The sequence below is a fragment of the Sander vitreus genome, chromosome 22 (assembly GCF_031162955.1).
Source record: "Sander vitreus isolate 19-12246 chromosome 22, sanVit1, whole genome shotgun sequence".
NCBI lineage: Eukaryota > Metazoa > Chordata > Actinopteri > Perciformes > Percidae > Sander > Sander vitreus.
In genome coordinates this window covers 17,446,091-17,466,809 of record NC_135876.1, presented here as the reverse complement: position 1 = coordinate 17,466,809, position 20,719 = coordinate 17,446,091, and the positions used below count along the sequence as shown (strand labels likewise).

The window sequence follows — 20,719 nt, the reverse complement described above, 5'->3', positions numbered from 1 at the left end:
ATGAAAGTCATATAATATATATATATATATAGCACGTCATAATACGTCATAGTATGTCAAATGTTACTTTCCCTCCCTATCTGTCCTCTAAAAAAAAAAAAAGAAAAGAAAAAGTGCCCAACAGGTCCATCCATCCATCTTCATCTGCTTATACGGGGTCGGGTCGTGGGGGTAGCAGCTCCAGCAGGGGACCCCAAACTTCCCTTTCCCGGGCCACATTAATCAGCTCCGACTGGGGGGGATCCCGAGGCGTTCCCAGGCCAGGTTAGAGATATAATCCCTCCACCTAGTCCTGGGTCTCCCCCGAGGCCTCCTCCCAGCTGGACGTGCCTGGAACACCTCCCTAGGGAGGCGCCCAGGGGGCATCCTTACCAGATGCCCGAACCACCTCAACTGGCTCCTTTCGATGCCCAACAGGTGATTTTAATGATTATTTACTGCTTTCTAAGAGAAGGGCCAAGCTAAGTATGATTTCAAACACCACTTTATTCACATCTGCAATATATCGGCCAATCAAACAAAGCACAGAGCAGTCAAGAGAAGACATAACTCCTAACCACTTGTAAGGAACATAAAGGAGCTTCTCAATTTCTAAAAAAAATAATGTACAACATAAACAGCCATTTAACTGTAATGTTTTGTTCCTCTAAATTGTACTATACATTCACTTTTTATTGAAGCCTTTGCACTGAGAAAAGAAAAACACTGGCAAGACAAACATTTAGAAATAGGGGTTAAGCAGATTAGGGAAACAGTCAAAAAATACTGGATTCAGACAACGTATAAAATTAATCACGGAACTGGATAATAGTGAATTAAAACAAAAGAATGGAACATTTGTTAAAAGCTGATATGTTTTCTAAGCTGCAACTCAGGTGCCAATAGTTTTATTGGCCGTGCCCTACTGTCTAAAGTACAGACGAGCGTTCGCAGTAATAAGATTCAATAATACAAGTTTCAGTTATAAATGCAGTGTTATTAAATTTCAAACTCAGTGCTGAAAAAGTCCTCACAGTTACATCACTGTTAAAAACACATAAAAAGCAACACACAAGTAGCAAAGGATGAAACAACAGATGAGTTCTCAGTCAGTCGTAACTGGGTTTTCATGGACGTAGCCGTGCCCATTCTCAGGTAGGAATATCATCAAGTCTTAATCTGTCCGTTTTCATTGATGCTGGTGTGTTCTGTACTCCTTTTTTTGACATCATCTGCAAGACACTCCACTCACTTGCAGTCTTTGATGGCCACTCATTTATTACAAGACCTTCTTCTCAAATGTCCATGATCGGTCTATATGGAAATGTGGCAGGTGTAAAGAAGCCCACATATGTGTGTGCCATTTGGGGTTGGAGCTCTCAAAATCCATACTGGAGAAAGAACGAGTTTTAAAGTTACGGGTCTTCAAAAGATGTCCACCAGCTCACATTACACAGTTCACTGCCAGCAGAAGAGAAGGCTTCAAACATGCATTAGTCTAAAGCATGAAAATGGCTTTGGATGAGGCAGCAAAATCCAAAAAAAACCAAAACAAAATTAAATTTAAAATTAAATAAAAAAGGTGCACGGGGGGAAAATGGAAAGAGGAAAGCCTAGATATTCTTTGGCCGAGGCGTGTCAATCGGGAAAATTCACACGCACAGAGCTCTGGGAAACCTGGGAGAAAAAGAGAAGTATGAAAAAATAAACTCATTAAAATTTGTTGAAGAAATCTGTAATACTAGCAAAACACCTCCTGCATCATTTCTATTAAAACTTTAAAGAAGCCAAATCCAATGACTTCAATATTGTGAGTCAGAATAATTAATAACAGTCTAACCTGTCCTCAGTGAAGCCGTCCATTTCCTCCTCATCATCCAGCTCCATGTCCAGCTCATTGTCAAGACAATCACGGCCATACCCACTCAAGACGCTGCACGTATGAAAGATTTATACATGATCAGATGTAGTTGGTTAAGTCCTTTCTGTCATCTTTTGCAAACTGCGCTTGTATTTATTTATTTATTTATTGTATCTGATACATATTTATCTACATAAATCGCTTATATTTATCACGTGTTGTGGCTGCTGACCTGACAGAGCGACATGTGAAGAATACAATCCTCTTGAGTTTCTTGTTGTAGAAGAAGTAGTTGAAGGACCAGAGGCTCCCCTCTTCACCAAAAGGGTCTGAGTCCAGATCAGGGTTGTAGCTAAGAACAAATATTAAGACACCAAGCTTAAAAGTGGCTGAAGTCGATACTTTAGCGTGGTTATAAAATGCATACATGCACGCGTTTGTGTACACACGGGCCTACCTGTAAATGTCACAGCTCTGCAGGTTGATCTCTTGATCGATGGCGTTCCACAGCTCCGGCCCCAGAGAGTTAAACTCCTCTCCCACAGCTGAGAACAAGCTGCTGTTTACTGCATTAGCCACCTGGAAAGAGGGCTTGGTCAAATAATTATTTAACAATGCTTGTTTTTTTCTCTCTAGGTTACGTTAAATGTAACTGAAAAAAAGATCTTCTGTGCTTCAGAAGGCAGACTCAGCAGCATACTAACCCAGTTGAGGCTGGGCTCTCGGCTGAACTCGTGGGCCCGTGCAGCGCTAAAGTCATAGTCTGGCCGGAAGGACTCGTTGAGCGTGGTGATGAGGTAGAAAAGAGTCTTCCTGCAACACTTGTCACTCAGGGGGTTCTCCCCGTCCTCACTGCTCTTCCCCAGCCTGCACAGAAACACAACGGAGAGGGAAATTAAAAGAGAAATGCTTGAATCCTTAATTATTTTTTCTAACTACTGACTAATGCAAGAGTCCTTGACCAGACTCCCTCCTTCACTGTGGACTGGAGTACTCACTGTGAAGGGCTGGTGGCGCTGGTGGACTGAGGGGGAGAGAGGGCCTCCAGGACGTGCGGCTCCCCTTCCTGGCAGAACTGCTTGAACATATGTTTATCGTCACCTGCCATCTTACAGGAGTAGCTCTCCATCCTGCAGGGCAAAAACAATATAAATAAAATCATGATATTTTGTGGACAATATTCATGTCATCAACGTGTGTGCTGTAAAGATAATGAAAGAGATTTCAGATGAGTGAAAATGTTTGCCAAATCCCTCAAGATTACTTTAAAAGCCCATTACATAACATATCAGGGGCATATCAGGGTATTTTAATGCATTTCATTTCAACAAATGTACCTCTCTATCCACAGACGTTTAAAATAAATAGGCTAATATAGGAAATTATACAGTAGATTTACCATTTTCCACACTTGGCTGCAGCATTATTATTTGGGGGAAATCAGATCTGATTTGGTATTGAATTTATTAAAAGCATTCACAGAGTGCAAAATTGGATTGCATAAGCTCTATGATCCATAACTGTCAAAATAGCCCTCGTCTTTTCACTGGGACAAAAATGTCATGCATGCCCTTTCATGTTTCTGGGTCAGCTGCACTGTATACAGATATGTGAGTGGAGCAGACTGGTGTGGAGTGGTTTATTCTGCCACCTCCCACCTACATGGGTTATGTAAGAGCAAAGGTTGTGCAACTTAAGATAGACAGACTGAGACCCTGACTGGCCTTGCCAGCCTAATTATAGGGCCATCGGGTAGCAGTGGAAATAACTGCCCTGGTTTTCCATATACAACACAGCTGACCTGCCGACACAACACTGTCGGTAAATAGACGAACGAGCAGACACTGGAGCTGAGTGAAGATTGTCAACACGAAAAGGTTACTTCAATAAAGCTACAGCAGCAACAGGCTCTGTTAACATCTGTACACAACCCTAACACCAGTTTGCTTACATATTGTGTTAATGTATTTATTTATTAGAATAGCCATTTATGTACAGTTTATTATTATATTACTGTACTGTTTTTTTTCTTCTTTTACAAATTGCCTACACAGAGGACCAGCTGTGTTTTTAAGTTGAGTTTTTTTATATTATGTGAAGCAATATGCAACTTGTCTTAAGTGCAGTACATTATTACGGTTTTATTTTCATTTCTATTTATGTAAAATCTGCTGGAAGCCTGGTGGGTACATTTTTAGTTAAGTTAGTTTTCAGTCTGCAAGTCATGCTGCTATGATGGGCTGTCTCACTGATCCTCTAAGCAGCCTAAAAAACAGCAGCCTTGGCAGCTTCAGCAGCACTCAGCTATCATGCAGTATTATTGTAGGCCTGTGTGTTTATGTGTGCATGTAAATACACTCAAATAACACTCTTCACAACGGTATCCAAAATAGCCACAGAGTGGTGTGAAAGGACACCATGCTGTGCGTCACTCCAGGTCACGAACAGTACAGAATCTCCATTTCACCACCCACACTCAAAACCCTACACTCAGACTGGGCTGCATAACTCCACAACCCACTGCCCTTTATGTAACTACACTGTCACTGTAACTGCAAACCTGCTGAAGGCCTTACATAACCTAAAACAGTTTGGTAAGTCAAAAATATGCACCGTCAATTAGCTATCAACTTTCAGTATAGGTTTTGAAGGGGGCCTTTAAGGTTAGTAGTCTGTTATCACCATGTTGCATAACATGCAGGTACTCGTTTCATTTGCTCTACTACCCCCGTTAATAAGCAGAGTCAGTGATCTCTGAACCAGCCACACCTCTCATAGACTCGATTCTTGTTTCATGACATCATACCAGACAAGGAAACCATCAGCCAAGTTAGAGGTTGCTTACAATAAATGCTCAACACTTCAGTGGCTCTTACTTTGGTATAAACACAAGGTCTAATGTCTGACTGTTATGTTGATGTTCCTGTTGAGACACTAAGTATGCATTACTGAAATAGAAGCAGGAAAGCTCACACAATCACACCCAGAAAAGGTGACCTGTGCATGCATAACTATCGTGTGTGTGGTATGTGTGGGTATACGTGCAGTTTAGTGTCCCAAATTCCCCATACAATGTCCTTAATTAATTATGAACATGCTAAACCACCTGTGCTACCTTAACACTAACCTTAACCTGTCTCAAATAAGATCCTCATAATTTGGGGCATTCGGTTTTTGGAAAATAATTTGTGACACTAAACTGCACGTAAGCCAGGTCCCATTTATTAGTAGGTAGTAATAAGCTTGCTGTGTGTTCCTGTAAACATGCAATACTAGTATATGCCAATAGTGGGCTCAGTTGTTCATGTTGCAATACAATCTTAAGGCTATGGCCCTTACCTGCCAAGGATGCGAGACTCTCCTGTTTCAACACACAGCCGGGAGCTGAGGGCTTCGAAACTGGAGCTCTCCAAAAGTTTCATTGCAGTCTGTGACAAAAAAGCAAAATAATGTTAGTCACTTGTAACGGTACCAAAATAACGGTTTGTATGTTCGTTCAATGCCTAGCTAAACAACCGACGTCAGGAAATAAATTATATGCTCCTAAACTGACAGACAAACAACTGATGTTGTAAATAATTAGCACGGCGGGGCTACAGCGCCCCGTGAGGGCAAATGTTTAGTTTAAAACACAATTTCCTCTTTTATACCACTGCCCCTCCCCCACCCTGTTCAGTACAAGTTAACAAATCGTCTTCCTGGTTCAGTACATCGATGTTGAAACATAGCTAGCCAACTCACTTACCGAGCAATATTTTCAGCACAGGCAGGAAACAGCGGGTTCAAAAGTCAAACCGTGGAAACACTCGTTAACCGAACTGGTTACTCTGAAGCAAAAGATTACGATCCCCGCTTTGTTGATGACCAGCTAACGTTAGCTAGCGGTTAGCTTGCTAATTATTAACGCTTCTACTTCACAGCTGCGCTATTAATTCGCACTCGAGCTTAAACATTTTACAAAAGCACTCGGTCGAGAATTTGTTATTCTGAGGCCTTTTACATGTATAGGAAAACTGCTCTTCCCGATAAAATGCGATGAGATTAAATCCAATGACTGCTGGCGTCCGTCGGAGTCTGTCTGCAGCGGCATCCCTTTCGACCAGATTTTACAAAGAGGCTCGTGTTAGCTAAATCAAGTCGCCTTTTTCTAAGCGACTCGATCAGAAAAGTAGCAACTAACGATCTACCTAGTCGAAATTCACCGAAACGCGTTGTTTATGCAAATCTTCGATTACCTTAACAACACATCTACTCTCATGAAAACAACAGAATCTACTGTATGGTAACCCTGCCCCTTTTCTATTATAAACGTTTGGATAACGTACACGCCCTACGTTTACTAAAGCCCTCTCGTGATTGGCTGTACATATAAATGACAACTAATGTGATTGGTTAAATCGTGCTCGGTCAATTCCCAGACCAGAACTGTGTTATGTCTTGCCTGCTTGCAACGTAGCTGGTGAAACGAAAACTGCAAATTCAGAGTTGTTTGCTTGTATTTGAGATATGTACGTTCACTGTCGATTCCTACCCGTCTAGGATTAGAACAATCACATGGAACCATTGAAATACTTATAGTATAAAATGCGTTGTTACATTTTTTTCATTATTAAATGGTCTCATATTGTCTTTGCAAACCAGTTTTCTGCATTTTATTTGTGTTGATTTTGAGACTTTATTTATTTTGTCTTTGCCATGTGCGTTATCCAATTGTATTTCTTGTTTTGTTGTTGTAACACACCCTGCACTGTGAATGTGACAGTGTAAAAATGTGCTGAGTGATTTAATTAAAGATTTATCATAGCCTCAAGCATGCAGCAACAGCATAGACACTGACTATATAAAAAAGAAATAGCAGATTGGACCAGAATGAAAACTACTATAAAGCTCTTCTATGGTCTCTTCTGTGAGAAGATAAAAGTATACATGAATGTGATGTGTGGCCCGGTGGCCTAATGGATAAGGCATCAGCCTCCGGAGCTGGGGATTGTGGGTTCAAGTCCCACCTGGGTCGTTGTGTTTGATGGCAAATTTAATGATGCAGCAATTAAGTCACAGTATGGATGCTATTGTGTTGACACACATACTTGTTTGAACCATGAAATATAATGCTACAGTTTGCCCACCATTTCACTACATATTCTTAATAAAACCTGACACAGATTATCAACATGCCAAAAGAACATTTTATTGACATAAATATAAATCGCATACAGAAATCTTCCATTTAGTAGCTGGCACTGGTTTGTCAGATCTGTGTAACATAGTCAGAAACATTCTCCAGGCCTGTGCACTCATTGTCCAGGTACTCCAGGATCACATTACCCCCATTGTACAGGGGAGTTTTTGTGTGAGCCAGCAGTGAGAGCAGGGTGTCGTCCATCTGGAAAGCCTCACCTGTCTGAGGATGACATAACCGCAGCTTCTGCAAGTAGAGAGCAGAGAGACACGCTGTTAAGACTTATTCAAGAAAAATACACTATGCTATCCTTTTTTCAGGAAGATTTTAATGTAAGTTTACAAATTAATTACACTTAGATTAGCAATATATGGAAATCCTTTGTGTTATGAGAGGAAACCTCTATTTTGTGTTAAAAAGCAATTAAAGCATCACTAAGAAACTTCACACATTATTGGCTATATATTACAAGTGTAGGTAGCTGTGAAAATACACAGAAATTATGTACTGTAACCTTTTTGTGGCATTCATGCTTATTTATGGCTGTAACCCTACTGACATGCAAAACATGTAACACTGGTTAACCCTGCTTTTTGTAAACAGTTGCCTCTTGCTGCCAAAACCAGCATTTCAAACAAGACTTATCTATACATAGTTATGGAGGAAAACTCAATTTGAGCTTTATAGTCCTCTTGTTTTAAATCTTATTTTAGGAAGTGGAAGTTATCAGGAAGACAAGAAAAGATAGTTCAAGGAACCAAAAAAGTAGGCTGAGAAGTGGGGGATGTATTGGTAGTTGTGTGTTAAAATCTATTGTTATTATCAATGACACTACCCCTGCTATCTGTTACCTTAGCTGTCAGTACATTATTGTTGTTCTTGAGACTAGCGAGGGAGGCTGCGTAATCCACCACTTTCCCAACACTCCATTTGGAACAGAAGAACATGGGTTGGCTGGAGTCTTTGAATTCTTTAGGAAGATACACCTGAAAATACGTTCTTTCTGTCTGGAAAGCCCAAAAAAGGAGAGGAAGTAGTCAGTTGGACAAAATAATAAACACAGAGGTTACACTGTAGATAATATCAATATGAAAAGTTATATCACACTATTATTTATAAATAAAATCAAAACAGCTAGTATTTTACCTGTGGCAGCCCCTTGTCTCCTGCAGCATGCAGCTTCAGTTTCATTAATGCTACCTTAGCTGCAGTTGCACTGTTCTTTGCTCCTCTGCGTGCTTTACTTTGACATTTGTCCTTTGACTCTGAGTAGTCACAAGAGAAGAATACCAACACATTCCAAATGTAAGTAGGTTGAGGGATGCAAACAGATGTGTATTAGTTATGACAAAGATGAGAGCACTTTGTTTAATACTGATCCCATGTGGACAAATAAGAAATCACAGAAGAAATTCTGTCAAGGTAGCAACTACCAGTGACTGTACTACACTGTTACTTACCAACAATCTTTTGCACCAGCTCTTTTGTGGCTGCCATTCGAGGCTTTTGGACCTCCAACTTCTCGCACTTGTGATCATCTTGATGGCGATGGCTATAAGGCAGAACAAGAGAAATGTACCAGTTTCATTAATAAAATAGTAATATACCGTACATAATGAGGGCAATGTAGTAACCCCTTTCCTTTGACTGCTTCTGTATGAAGTATACGAGCTAGGATGCACTGTACAGATCAACACAGGTTACATTGCTTTATATAAAAGGGTAAAGAAAAAGAGAAGAAACTGTAAACCTACGCCAAACAGAAATGTTTTTCACACTGCAGACATATTACTGGCAACAATTCTTTTCCCTTGCAGTCTTGAAATGAGCATGGATAACTTGTACTGCTACCCACGGTCCGGGATTCCCTTTTCACTGGCTCCTGGAAAAAGTCAAAAGGAAATTATAAATCAACCCAGCCAGTATCTAAGTAACGGAGGAACAGAGGGACAAATGTCCCAGTAGTAATCTTATCACAGGACATTTGGAATATGCAATCAACAACACAGCATACCTCTGAACATGAATGGGCCTCTCTGCTTCTGTGCTCAAGGCTGTCCAAAACAAAAAGATATTTTATCAAAAATAAAACATGAGAAAGTGAAAAGTATCAAAGTACATTCATCATGACATACTTTATTTTACCATTGTTGTGCTATACTATATGTATACTATATCCACAAAGATTAATATATATTTATTTTTACATGAACAGATAACATTTAAACAGATTTTTGACTAAGATATGTACTGAGTGGAGATTTAACATTTAAAAAAATAAACTTGTTGGTGGTCCCTGACGGACAAACAATTGAATATGCTTACATACCAATATAACTGTGATGAGCCAAAATCAGCTGATAATATTAGATTAGATTATAGTTACTAGTAATTATGCAAATTATGATGTTTTAAGGCAGTAACATGTTGTCTCTTTAAGTTGAGTTTTCATACAGTGTGGTATAACTACTTTATCACTAATATATATATATATATAAACTAATTAGGCCATTTGCATTCTCACACAGAGCTCCTCTGGGAAAAAAGATCATTTCAGGGTTGCATTGCATGTGTGAAATGGGCTTTAGAGTTAGTAGGTAGGGATCTGAATACTTCCTTCTTTGGACATTTCTTTACACTGGGAGATTCTTACCAGAAAATACCACTGCAAAGATCACAAACAAATGGAAGGAAATCTTAAAAGAAGAAAGTAGAGAACAAATACAATTAGTATCTGAGCTGAAATTAAACAACAAACTGCAAAACACAGACACCTCATTGTTTGCCAACTCTTCCAAAATAAAATAGCTGCAACATATTGGAGATGTGTTTATGGTAGATATAAGTAGATACCAAATGCATTGCAGCTGCAGTGAATTTGACTAATTTCCACAATAAACGTTTCTATATAGGAACCTTCTAAATGGTTATAATACCTGAACATCGGTGTCCGACCATGATTTTAACTATTTAGTAAGCGTTAGTTAGCTTGCTAGCTAGCTAGTTACTGACCGACAGTAGCCAGCTAGCTGCTAGCTGACAGGATAACCAAGCTAAATAACCGCTCGGTAAACACATAGGCAGACTAATATCACAGGTTAATATCTTTGCTTATTGTCACTCAGATGTAGACGTAACTGACCTTTCTGATAACAGGAATCGATCTGACAATGCTTCCCAATGTCTATTTCAGCCATTAGCTAGCCGTGAGTCTGCGGATGTCAACACGAACTTTGACCCCAATCCCAACAGAAAAACTACGTCACTGAGACGTTTTGTTACACTTGTTTTCACGCATAGATTGCAAACATAATGGTTTCACGGCCGAATACATTTCATGCGAAAGTATTTACTTGACTTTAGATTAAATAGAGATCACAAACACTTACGTTATAATTCAGCACAGTTCTATTTTTTTTACTTCTTTTTTTAATCAGTTTATTACTTCAACCAAGCTGAGAGCTCAGTGTGAAAAATGGAGAGAGTGCAGAGTCAGGTGTCAATACGTCACGCAGGTATAATGGTGAAAGGTGTGGTGACAGGTGCGTTCACTGGCTGGTTTGAAAAAGCACAAAACCGTCGTCGAGCTGGAAAATCTGCTCGTAGAACACACCCGCCTGTAGAAACATTGTGAAGCAGGAAACAGAGGCTGGGAGAGCTCGCGTATACTGTAGCTAGTTACCTACGCAGTTTACACCAAAAGCTGTAAAATGAGCAAAATCGCGAAATTATTCAAGGGGAGCGCCAGCTCGAGTTCATCGAGCTCCTCAAAGTCCAAACACCACCGGTCGCGGGGAGGACCTTCACCCCAAGAGGCCATTCACAAACTTCGGGAAACAGAAGAAATGCTGACGAAGAAACAAGACTACCTGGAGAAAAGAATAGAGCAGGAAATTATGATAGCCAAAAAGAATGGCACAAAAAACAAGCGAGGTTTGATTTCATCCTAGTCTGAAAATATCTGTGCACCTGTTTTCCTTTGACAAAAGTTTTTTATTATGTTTTCCAGGGGTTAGAATTCAGTATTGTAAATTTTCAAAAAGTTTAAGGGAAATACCACATTAAAACAAGTATTAAAAAAGATGTTAAAATACCTTCAGATAGCCTAGAGTAAGGTATCTAAACCTATAGCCATATAGCCTAGTACAGGGATTTGTTTTTTTAAGTTAGGGATGATGTCTTCCAATGAGCAAATTTACTTTTGATTGCAGAATCAAGAATAATATAAAGGGAATTGCATTTTATGTTAAACCTTAAAGTGTCTCTCACTGTGCAATAAACCTACAGTTCTCACTGTTTTTTTTCATGTGAAACATTGAAGTGCTGAATTGCTCTCTGAATCACCATAGACTCAAATTAAACAAAGGGAGGAACCTTGTATCTTTTGTTTGTGAACGCCCAGCACTAGAAGTTCTCTACCAATTAGCAAATAAGGTGTGAAATTATCACAAATAATCACACAGTATTTCTGTATCAGCTGCTCTGCAGGCCTTGAAGAGGAAGAAGCGCTTGGAGCAGCAGCTCACGCAGATCGATGGCACGCTCTCCACCATCGAGTTTCAGAGGGAAGCTTTGGAGAACTCGAACACCAACACAGAGGTCCTGAAGAACATGGGCTTTGCTGCCAAGGCCATGAAGCAGGTCCACGAGAACATGTAAGAACATGGCCTTATAAACAACAACAACAAAAACAATCAAGATTTTGTTAATACTGCATCTTTTTACTCAAAAATGTGGGGGTTGTTTTTAAGGAAACTCATTAAAGTGAGGAAAAGTTTACAGTGATGTGTAATCTAAGTTCTTTTTATCTCTCTCTTCTCTCATTTTCAGGGACATTAACAAGATAGATGATCTGATGCAGGATATCACAGAGCAACAGGACGTGGCCCGAGAGATCAGCGAAGCAATCTCCGGACCTTTTGGCGATACATTCGACGAGGTTGAGATCTTCCGGTTCTTCCTCTCATTATCAATTTTTATAGCTGTCACTTCTTTTTTGACACAGAATTTTAAATTTTGCTTGGTACTTTCTGTGTGTTGCCTGCTAAACTATTTCCTGCTTTACAAAAATGCATCTGACAAAACTCTTAATCCTGTGTGTACTTTATGTATTTTCTTAGGATGAGCTGATGGCAGAGCTGGCAGAGCTGGAACAGGAGGAGCTTGAGGACAGCATGAAGAGTATGGGTGGACTACCAAGCGTGCCCAGCTCCAAACTGCCTTCAGCACGGCCCAGTCACCGTGCAAGTAAGTGCAACACTATACTAGAGGGCAAATTACTAAAGCGGCTACTTTAGACATTTCAAAATGTACCAGCCACTTTTACATTGTTATCACCAAATATGAAAACTGCAACTGCCAAAACTACAAGTATATGGCTATTACTGATGATGGTGAATTGTTATTTATCTGGCAAGAATGACACATTTTTACTTCAACTTCCCAAAGATGAACATTTGCTGCTTTTTTGCATAGCAATAAAACCTTTTAGAGTTGTTGACTGTTGTGCAGACAAAAGCAGCAATTTGAAGACATCCTTTTGGGCTAGAATAATTTATAATCTATGGCTGTGTCATTTTTAAACATGTATACATTTTAAATTATTTTTGGGGGGCAATGTTATGCCTATATTACGGTTATTCTTAGTTGCAGCCTTAACCCTGATAAGTATTTGATAATATTTTGATACATTCATTGTTAACGCTTTCCCACTTTTTATAGCAACCAAGAAAAGGGTTGAAGATGATGACGACATGCGCATGCTGGCATCGTGGGCAACTTAAGTACATTAAGGAAGCCTTACTTAGCCAGATCTCTCTCTTTAGCTTTTTATATTATTTGTTAAGGTTAATAGGGAAAACAAGCATTATATTATTTTTGAAATAAGTTTTTTGCTTATCGGCTTGTAATGGCACTTTGCAGGTTATATTTATCAAGAAATTTTAAGTGAAGGAATCAACAAACTGTATTTTAGATTTATGTTCATGTGTCTCTTTTCTATTGTTTGACTTTCTTTACAGTAATCATTCTTACCTAGCCTGTGTACAGAATGCACTACTTTCATAGGCCTAATAATGACATTATAAGGATATGACTGCAATGTTTTAACACAGAGCAGAATGCTTAACTGTATTGGCTGTAAATAAAGTCTGATTTTGCATTAATGTTGTAAATATATTGCTTACTTGCATCAACGTTCAACAATAAAACAGTCCCCTAGTGTCTAATGGTATTGTCTTTTTAGATTACAAATTATACCTGTACACATATTGGTTAATGTGGACTTTTTATGGTAACATTTTTTTTATAGTGTACTGGCAATTTTGTTCACTTTATATGTATGTATATTACATTCTAAAATGCCATTTTCTGTCGTTATCTTGTATCCTGTTTTTTGTCATGCTTTTGTTTTGAAAGATGTGACCGGAAGCAACGTATTTACATTACTGCTTCTGTTCTGTTAGGAAGTAGGAGGAAGTGCTTGTCCGGCGAACTAGCCGCCCAAAGACAAATAATACCTGAATAAACCCTCAATTAGGATTCAGACAAGAGTATGGAAGCGAGTAGACCACTTCATACGGAAGGTAAGTCAGCAACTTTATTATCTATAACTGTAATTAATTTACGAGTTTTCAAACACGGGAAGTTCCCGTCGCTATTAGAATTAGCGCGAAGTTAGCAAACTGTTTGCAGGCTAAACATTACCACCTAAACCGGAATGTGACACGTTTCATGCAGTCTGTGGTTTGAGCACGTATGTCATTACAGAGAAATTAAGAACTATTTAACGTATCTACTTTTGTGTTCTTATTAACTTAACGTTACACTGTTATTAACTAGCTAAGTCTCTTGTGCCAAATTCTCGTATGATTTTAGCAAGACGTCATTGTTAATTGATTGGGAAGCTAGCCAAGTTCTCTGCTTTAGGAAGTTAGCGTATATCATTAGCACTGCCCGCTTACGTGATGGATAAAAGTTGGGTAAAATGACATCCAAAGTAATGTTACCAATACAAATTAACCAATTGGTATATCAGAAGAGTATAATTTAGAAAATATTGTATAGATTTAGTTCACATTCAGAAAATGTTTGAGTTTTATATGGTAGCCAAAAAATATTACATCGGGTTTAACTTAACTATTTGTCAATTAATCGATTAGTTGAAGACAATTTTTTAAGCATACATTGAAATAATACCTTTAAATGTGAATTATGAGTCCTCGATAATAGTAAAGAGTATATTTGGGTTTAGGACTGTTGATTTGACAAGCTATTTGAATATGTCAACTTGGGCTTTGGAAAATAGTGATGTGCATTGTTCATTATTTTCTGACATGTTACAGACCAAACGAATAATTGAGAAAATATCCAGAAGATTAATTGAAAATAAAAATATTCAGTATATAAACCCTTGTTAAGACTTTATAGCAACCTATCCCAATACTGAAACATATTGATTTAATGACCACAGCCAGCGATGCCTCCGGATCAGAAGAGGAGGCCAACAAGGCAGCAGCTGCTGCAGCTAACCGCCTGCCTGACGTTCGTCTGGTGGTGCTGGGCTGGAGGTGGCCGGGGAAGAGCCTGACTGGAAACACCATCATAGGCCGAGAGGAGTTTCGCTTGGAACGAGCAGCCGAGTTCTGTGTGAAGAGACAGACAGAGGTGCTAGGGCGGCAGGTGACCGTGGTGGACACTCCAGGCTGGTTCTCCGCCCAGGATACACCACCCTCCTATAAACAGGAGTTAGTGAGGGGAGCATCTCTTTGCCCTCCAGGCCCACACGTCTTCCTGCTCGTCATCCCTGTGGGCATGTTCACAGAGGTGGATCGTGCTCGCATCGAGGAACATGTGAGCCTCTTTGGCGAGCGTGTGTGGAAGCACACAATTGTGGTTTTCACATGGGCAGAGGTGTTGCGTACCATTTCAATTGAGAGGTACATTCGCAGGGAGGGCAAGGAGCTGCAGTGGGTGCTTGAAAAGTGTAAGCGAAGATACTTTGTTATTAATAACTGCATATTCGGGGAGCATCCCCAGGTGGGCCGCTTGCTAGGGAAAGTGGAAAAGATGGTGGCAGAGGAGGGGGGCTACTACAACCCAGAGGAGGTGGAGAAGGAGAAGAAACCTCTGGATGAGAACCAGAATCCAGCCAGAGAGGGGCGGGAGCTGGGGGCACGGCCCAAACAGAACTCTGGACTGGGTTTGTCCAAAGTCATGGAGGTGGAGCCGCTTTCCAGTGAGTGATGCACTTATCTTGGCTCACAAGAAAGTCAAACTGAAGTCTTAGAATGTTATGAGTTTGTTTCTGTTAATGAAATACAGCGAACCTCTCTAACACCACTATAATAATAGTGATATCACAGTAGTTTAGCTAAGTCCACCTGAATTGAGCTTGTATTAATGTAAATTGGGAGCCCTAATAATAATGCACCATGTTTGATTCTAGATTAACAAGACACTCTTGGCTGATGGAACCTCCAAACCACAACTAACCGAGCATCTGCCTTACTGTGCTGATGGCAAAGCTGTTTATTTGATAAGAAAAAAAAGGGTAACTGAAATTTCACCAATGTACAAATCAGTGTGATTTATTTATTTTCTTAATCAGACATCTTACTGCGTCTTTGTTCGTGTGCGTTCTTTATGATTCTCACTGTGATGATATGAAAGTGATGATATGAGAGGCCTTTGCCACATTAACATGCTTTTTTCTTGCTGTCCAAAGATTAATACTCCCGTTTTAACATGTATCAATATTTTGTTCTTTAGTTCGGAAGATGCTCTTAGGTCTTTTTAATAGTATATTGAGGGTTGTGTGATGGTAGGGTTTTCATTTAATCAAAAAGAAGGAAGCACAGGCTGTTACACGTATGGCTGTCATTTTTAAACCCAATGTGTACACTCCTTAGTCTTGGCGGATATCAACGGCAGAACTGCACTACTAAATTGTTACTATAATATTCTGTCGGTGACTGTTGAGATTATTATTTTTTTTTAAATAATTCCCATTTGTTGTGACCAAACTGTAAATGCTTATAAAGCACTTTGGCAGTTATTGATTTTTTTGTGTTGCCTTAAAGCAGTGATTTTGTTTTCACTTAATTTGATCTTTCACGTTTATATCACTGATGTAAGAGATGTAGAGAGGGATATGTTTGAGGCAAGGATGCTGTAATGGGTCAATTTCACAGGCTAACTGTTATAGGCCCTCAGATGAATCAGGTAGTGTTACACCACCATCCATGTCCCAGTTAAAGGAAATGTACAGTAACAATGGTTACATACTGTAGTTAACTATGGTTGTGTGTCTTTGTTAATGAGGCAATTATATGACTAGCTGCACAAAGCATTAACCGGTGACCACAGTAGTGAATCCTTGCCCTGAACACATCCCTCTACTGCAGATCAGTTCACATATACACATGGTTACCAATATAACTGTCTATTCTTTTACTTGGGAATACTGCTAATTTATCTTTAGGTAATCTGGTGAAATGTAGGTGTGAATCAGGTACTAGTAACATTGCTAGATTGGCTGCGAGTTTCAAGGACACTAGTTGTAAAATGACTGCCTTCAATCTTTTGTAAATGTGACCTAACTGTTCTCACACTTGACGCTCAGGATCCAAATGTGCTGGTTTTCATTCTCGCTTTTTTCCACTAGGACACCTGGTGGATGCAATCACCAAGACGGTTGAATAGAAAACCAGCAGGGTCCTGATAGAAAGGATTTAAATCAACTGACTCAAAGCCTTTTATCATATGAATGCTGTAGATAGTAATAATTCTTTAAAGAAGCTGACAGTAATTTCATGAATGTGTTTATACTCATTAGAGAGTCAAGAGCAAACCCAATGCTGTATACTCAGATATGCACTATGACTATTTCATCCGGTGTGGGCAAATACAGACATGTTTGTTGAAATTTAGTACTAAACTATGAGACAGGAAACAGGTCTGCTGTAGACTACTGATTGTACACTAGTGCCTTAAGGACTCACTGTTACTGATATATATATATTTTTTTTTATTCAAGGGGTTGACAAAAAACACATCATGAAAAAGTACTTTAACACTGGTACAGATGTGGGTCATACTGTATTTGGTCAAATGATAAGAAGTCTAAAAATCAGCACTCTGTGTTTTCAAAGCAACATGAAACAACTAATGCACCAGTCAGAACACAGCAGAATTATTTAATGAAAAATATTTATTAAAATAGAAAAAGTCTTGAACACATTGATTGCAAGAGTTGCAAAATAAGGTTAGGATTTAGCAGACATGTATAAAAACTGCTGTTTGGCATGCAACCTAATACAACCCGTCTTTGTAGCAGACAGTATTTGTAATAGCTATTGAGTTACTTTCAGAGTCCAACATGTGAATCAAGTTACTCCTTAAGAAATTAGTTTGCTGTATCCTCTGTAGGCCTGCAACACGTGTCTCATTGGCCCACACTTTACAGTAGATTTGCTTGTTAGAAATGCACTGTTCTTCTATTAGGTTAAAAATAAATGTATATTTTGATCTAACTGGGGCCTGTTCTTTGAATAATTGGCCTATCACTAAAATGTGCTTCTTGAATTTTGTTGAATGATGTATATGAGGTAATTTTAAAAACCTGGGCTGTAACTGCAAGCCTTTAAACTTTTGGCTTAAATAGAAGACACAGCTCTAAAGCTTACTATGGCTGCAACGTATATACCTATTTCCCTCATTAATGATTCATCTTTTAATCAGTCTATGAAATATCAAAGAAAAATTGGGGAAAGAAAATCATTTGTCTGAGCCTGTTTTAATGTCTTCAAATTGGTTTTATCTTACCAGTCATCATATATGACAAATAAAAGCAGTTAATCCTCACATTTGCGAAACCGGAACCATGCAATAGTTGGCATAGTTGCCGGCTAATTGATTACTTGACTAGTTGTCTCCGCTCTAAAGCTTAAAACTATAGTAAACTAATAAATAGCCATCATATGAGGAGACATAGGTAGTCTCTTGTTGTGTAAAGAGAATAAACTGCTGTCACAAAGTATTAGTTGTTTAATATTGTAATAATTTAGAATAAAGGATTCACGCAAGACACGACTGAAACATGATGCATTAACCCCATACATCCATGATTAAACCTCACCATGTAGCCTTCCCCCTTGTTTACTTCCTTTATGGACAGCAGTTATATTCCATAGGTTGACCACTAGATGGCAGTAAAACATTAGTTCAGATGATGGGAAATGTTTACAACAGCAGCAGAATGAATCACAACACTGATATGACCTTGCCTATGGCTACAATAGATTAATTAACTCAATTATGGGGAATGTAATAGTTGGGTGTCCCAACGATAACCACACACTTATTTCTGTCTATAGGCTAAAATGTGCAGCACTTGTCTTTATGTAGCACACTCATAGACAGTAAAATAAACTTCTTTACTTCCTGTCTCTATCCTCTAGTACCAAAAATTATAGAAGTTTAATTCTCTTTTTGGCCTTAGTGCTACTGCTTAATAATAATATTTCCCTCCTGTCTCATTCCTCCATTTTTGCTCCACTTTGCTGTCTTGTTTACTCAGCTTTCTCTCTGTACTGCTGTAGAGCTTTATCTCCTCAATCTGCTGGGAAGTCCACCATCTACCCGATCCAAGGATTTCACACAAACCAGACAGCATTTTTTTACAATCATGCTCTCTTTTTAGGGCTGATATAGATGATATAAAGTATAAAACTATTCTCTTTAAACTTAAACTGGCTGCATGCTGCTGTAGGAAGATTTCATAGTCAAGTGATTGACTTTCAGAATGAGCTTTGACAGTAAAAAAACTGGCTTTCCTCCAAATTAATCTGTTTCTGTTTCACTTAACGCATAAGTCAATTTCCTAGCTGCTCATTGTTTCTCTGCTGTACGTATGCTGTGAATGCATACACAAATACTGATTAATGAACAATGAAGTAGTGGATATTAAATTTGCTCGCTCTATCCTACGTACATACTACTTAGTAAATAGTCAAATGTATGTTTGAATAAAAAAAAACATACACAGCAACAGGGGTAAAATAGCAATATTCAACAGATTTGTTTTTTACAATATTGTTTATTTCAAATGTAATCAAAACAACAGTAGTTACAGAAATTACAGACAGCTATGATACTGTGTGATTTTGAGTCTTATTGTGTGTCATGATAAGATAAAACAAGGTCACAGTTCTTGTTTCTTTATATTGAGCTGTGGCAATTGTCGCAGAATCTGTGTGAATTAACATCTTTCAATCCAACTCATTAACCAGAGCAGTAACCGATCTCAACAACACTACTATGCTGCTTTTCGTCATCTAAAATAACATTGTTAAGAAAGTGGGAGTGAAAGTGATAAGTCAAGTCCAGTGAAGCAAGTGAAGACTTCTGTTCTGCGGTTTCTATTATCAAAGTGTTTCAGCTTTTGTGTAGACGTGTTTAACACAAACAAATCCGACCGTCGGCCACTTTCTATTACTGCATTTTCATAAAAAACACTTGCAGTTTCAGGTGGCAGTGTAAAACAAGCAGATGTTCCAAGCACTTGCAAAGAGCATTTCTCCGCATGGATCAATTTTAACAATATCGAAAAACTGAATATTTAATTGGAATATCTGTGCATGAAAAAAAGCCCCTTGTCCTGTTAAAAGTAATCTTAGATTCTCTCCTGTTCACTCGTTAAAAACTGCTGTGGAAAGGAGTTATGAGGAACCATAAAAGAGGGTTTTTTATATCGATAGTTTGTAGGCCTAACGTTTCTCTCTAGTCGACACCAATATGACCGCATCAGATCTCAGAGTGGTTGTAAAGAGAAAGGTCTGTGTGAAGGTTTAAAACAGCCAGTGAGTCCTTAGTTCGCTGTATTGTGCATGACTCTTCTGTGCATCTTTGGGTGTGTAGGTGAGAGTAGGATGAAGATGAGAGCTGTTAGCTAAGTCCCGCCCCCCTTAGTTACTGTTGCTACGCTCGTTAAGTTTTCCTTCTCAAACTTCACATGCCATTTTAAATATATGATAACATTTAGCATCGAAATTCTTAGTAAGTTTAAAATTTGAAACAATAGGTCTATAATTTCACAGTGGTAGACGAAATCGGACTTCTGGCAGAGGACCATCGATTTTGTCTGACAGCAGATTTGATCAGCTGTAACGTTAGCTAGCTAGCTAGCTAAATAGGCTAACGTTGGATCCATGAGTGGCTTGAAAACTTTGTTCCAACTGACTTATTTTAAAACACACATTTTGTAAAAGAGAGCTTAAGTTGCACATATCGGCTAACGTTAGATATGATTTCGAAGGCAGACACATTTGTATTAGCATACAGTAACGTTACCCAATGTTTGAAAACCCCAGAATAGCAAAAACACTTACCGCTGTCCTGTCTGTATTTTCAAAATCATGAAAAACACTCTTCTAGCTAGCTAACCATCTGGATGAAACAATGTTAGTGGTGAATGTGGCTTTTACACTCAACGTGTAACACAACCATGGATGTATTACAACACAACTAACTAATGTAGCTAGCTAGCTAGGTCAATTAACGTTAGTTAGCTAGCTAGCTGACTAAATGGGACGCTCAAATCAAGCAATCTGATTGGTTCATATAATACCCACCGGCATCACTCCGCATTGAGAAAAAAACTAGTGCCGGAGGGAAGCCGTTCAATCTGCACACACATTGGC

General features: G+C 38.9%; 4 protein-coding genes and 1 non-coding gene across 6 annotated transcripts; 3 read left to right on the top strand and 2 right to left on the bottom strand.

The window, feature by feature from the left end:
- Positions 1–466: 466 nt before the first annotated feature.
- Positions 467–6,135, bottom strand: maf1b (MAF1 homolog, negative regulator of RNA polymerase III b). Its single transcript, XM_078280615.1, has 8 exons — positions 5,586–6,135; positions 5,180–5,268; positions 2,839–2,970; positions 2,545–2,707; positions 2,298–2,419; positions 2,073–2,192; positions 1,820–1,912; positions 467–1,656 (listed from the first exon to the last, which is right to left on the bottom strand). The coding sequence occupies exons 2-8, from the start codon at positions 5,260–5,262 to the stop codon at positions 1,632–1,634; spliced, it is 738 nt and encodes a 245-aa protein (XP_078136741.1). The 5' UTR covers positions 5,263–5,268; positions 5,586–6,135; the 3' UTR covers positions 467–1,631.
- Positions 6,136–6,781: 646 nt separating this feature from the next.
- trnar-ccg (transfer RNA arginine (anticodon CCG)) lies at positions 6,782–6,854 on the top strand. Its single transcript has one exon. It is a non-coding gene; the product is annotated as a tRNA-Arg (tRNA).
- Positions 6,855–7,003: 149 nt separating this feature from the next.
- zfand1 (zinc finger, AN1-type domain 1) lies at positions 7,004–10,317 on the bottom strand. The gene is made up of 8 exons (XM_078281203.1): positions 10,162–10,317; positions 9,673–9,715; positions 9,034–9,073; positions 8,774–8,901; positions 8,480–8,571; positions 8,166–8,284; positions 7,871–8,026; positions 7,004–7,265 (listed from the first exon to the last, which is right to left on the bottom strand). The coding sequence occupies exons 1-8, from the start codon at positions 10,214–10,216 to the stop codon at positions 7,089–7,091; spliced, it is 810 nt and encodes a 269-aa protein (XP_078137329.1). The 5' UTR covers positions 10,217–10,317; the 3' UTR covers positions 7,004–7,088.
- Positions 10,318–10,585: 268 nt separating this feature from the next.
- On the top strand, positions 10,586–13,241 carry chmp4c (charged multivesicular body protein 4C). Its single transcript, XM_078281206.1, has 5 exons — positions 10,586–10,952; positions 11,497–11,674; positions 11,850–11,958; positions 12,140–12,266; positions 12,741–13,241. The coding sequence occupies exons 1-5, from the start codon at positions 10,730–10,732 to the stop codon at positions 12,800–12,802; spliced, it is 699 nt and encodes a 232-aa protein (XP_078137332.1). The 5' UTR covers positions 10,586–10,729; the 3' UTR covers positions 12,803–13,241.
- Positions 13,242–13,452: 211 nt separating this feature from the next.
- gimap4 (GTPase IMAP family member 4) lies at positions 13,453–17,551 on the top strand. 2 transcript variants are annotated; one of them, XM_078281205.1, is made up of 3 exons: positions 13,453–13,603; positions 14,491–15,255; positions 15,466–17,551. In XM_078281205.1, the coding sequence occupies exons 1-3, from the start codon at positions 13,573–13,575 to the stop codon at positions 15,468–15,470; spliced, it is 801 nt and encodes a 266-aa protein (XP_078137331.1). In that variant the 5' UTR covers positions 13,453–13,572; the 3' UTR covers positions 15,471–17,551. The 2 variants fall into 2 exon arrangements, with proteins under 2 accessions (XP_078137331.1, XP_078137330.1); XM_078281204.1 differs by having other exon boundaries at positions 14,491–17,551.
- The last annotated feature ends 3,168 nt before the right edge of the window (positions 17,552–20,719 follow it).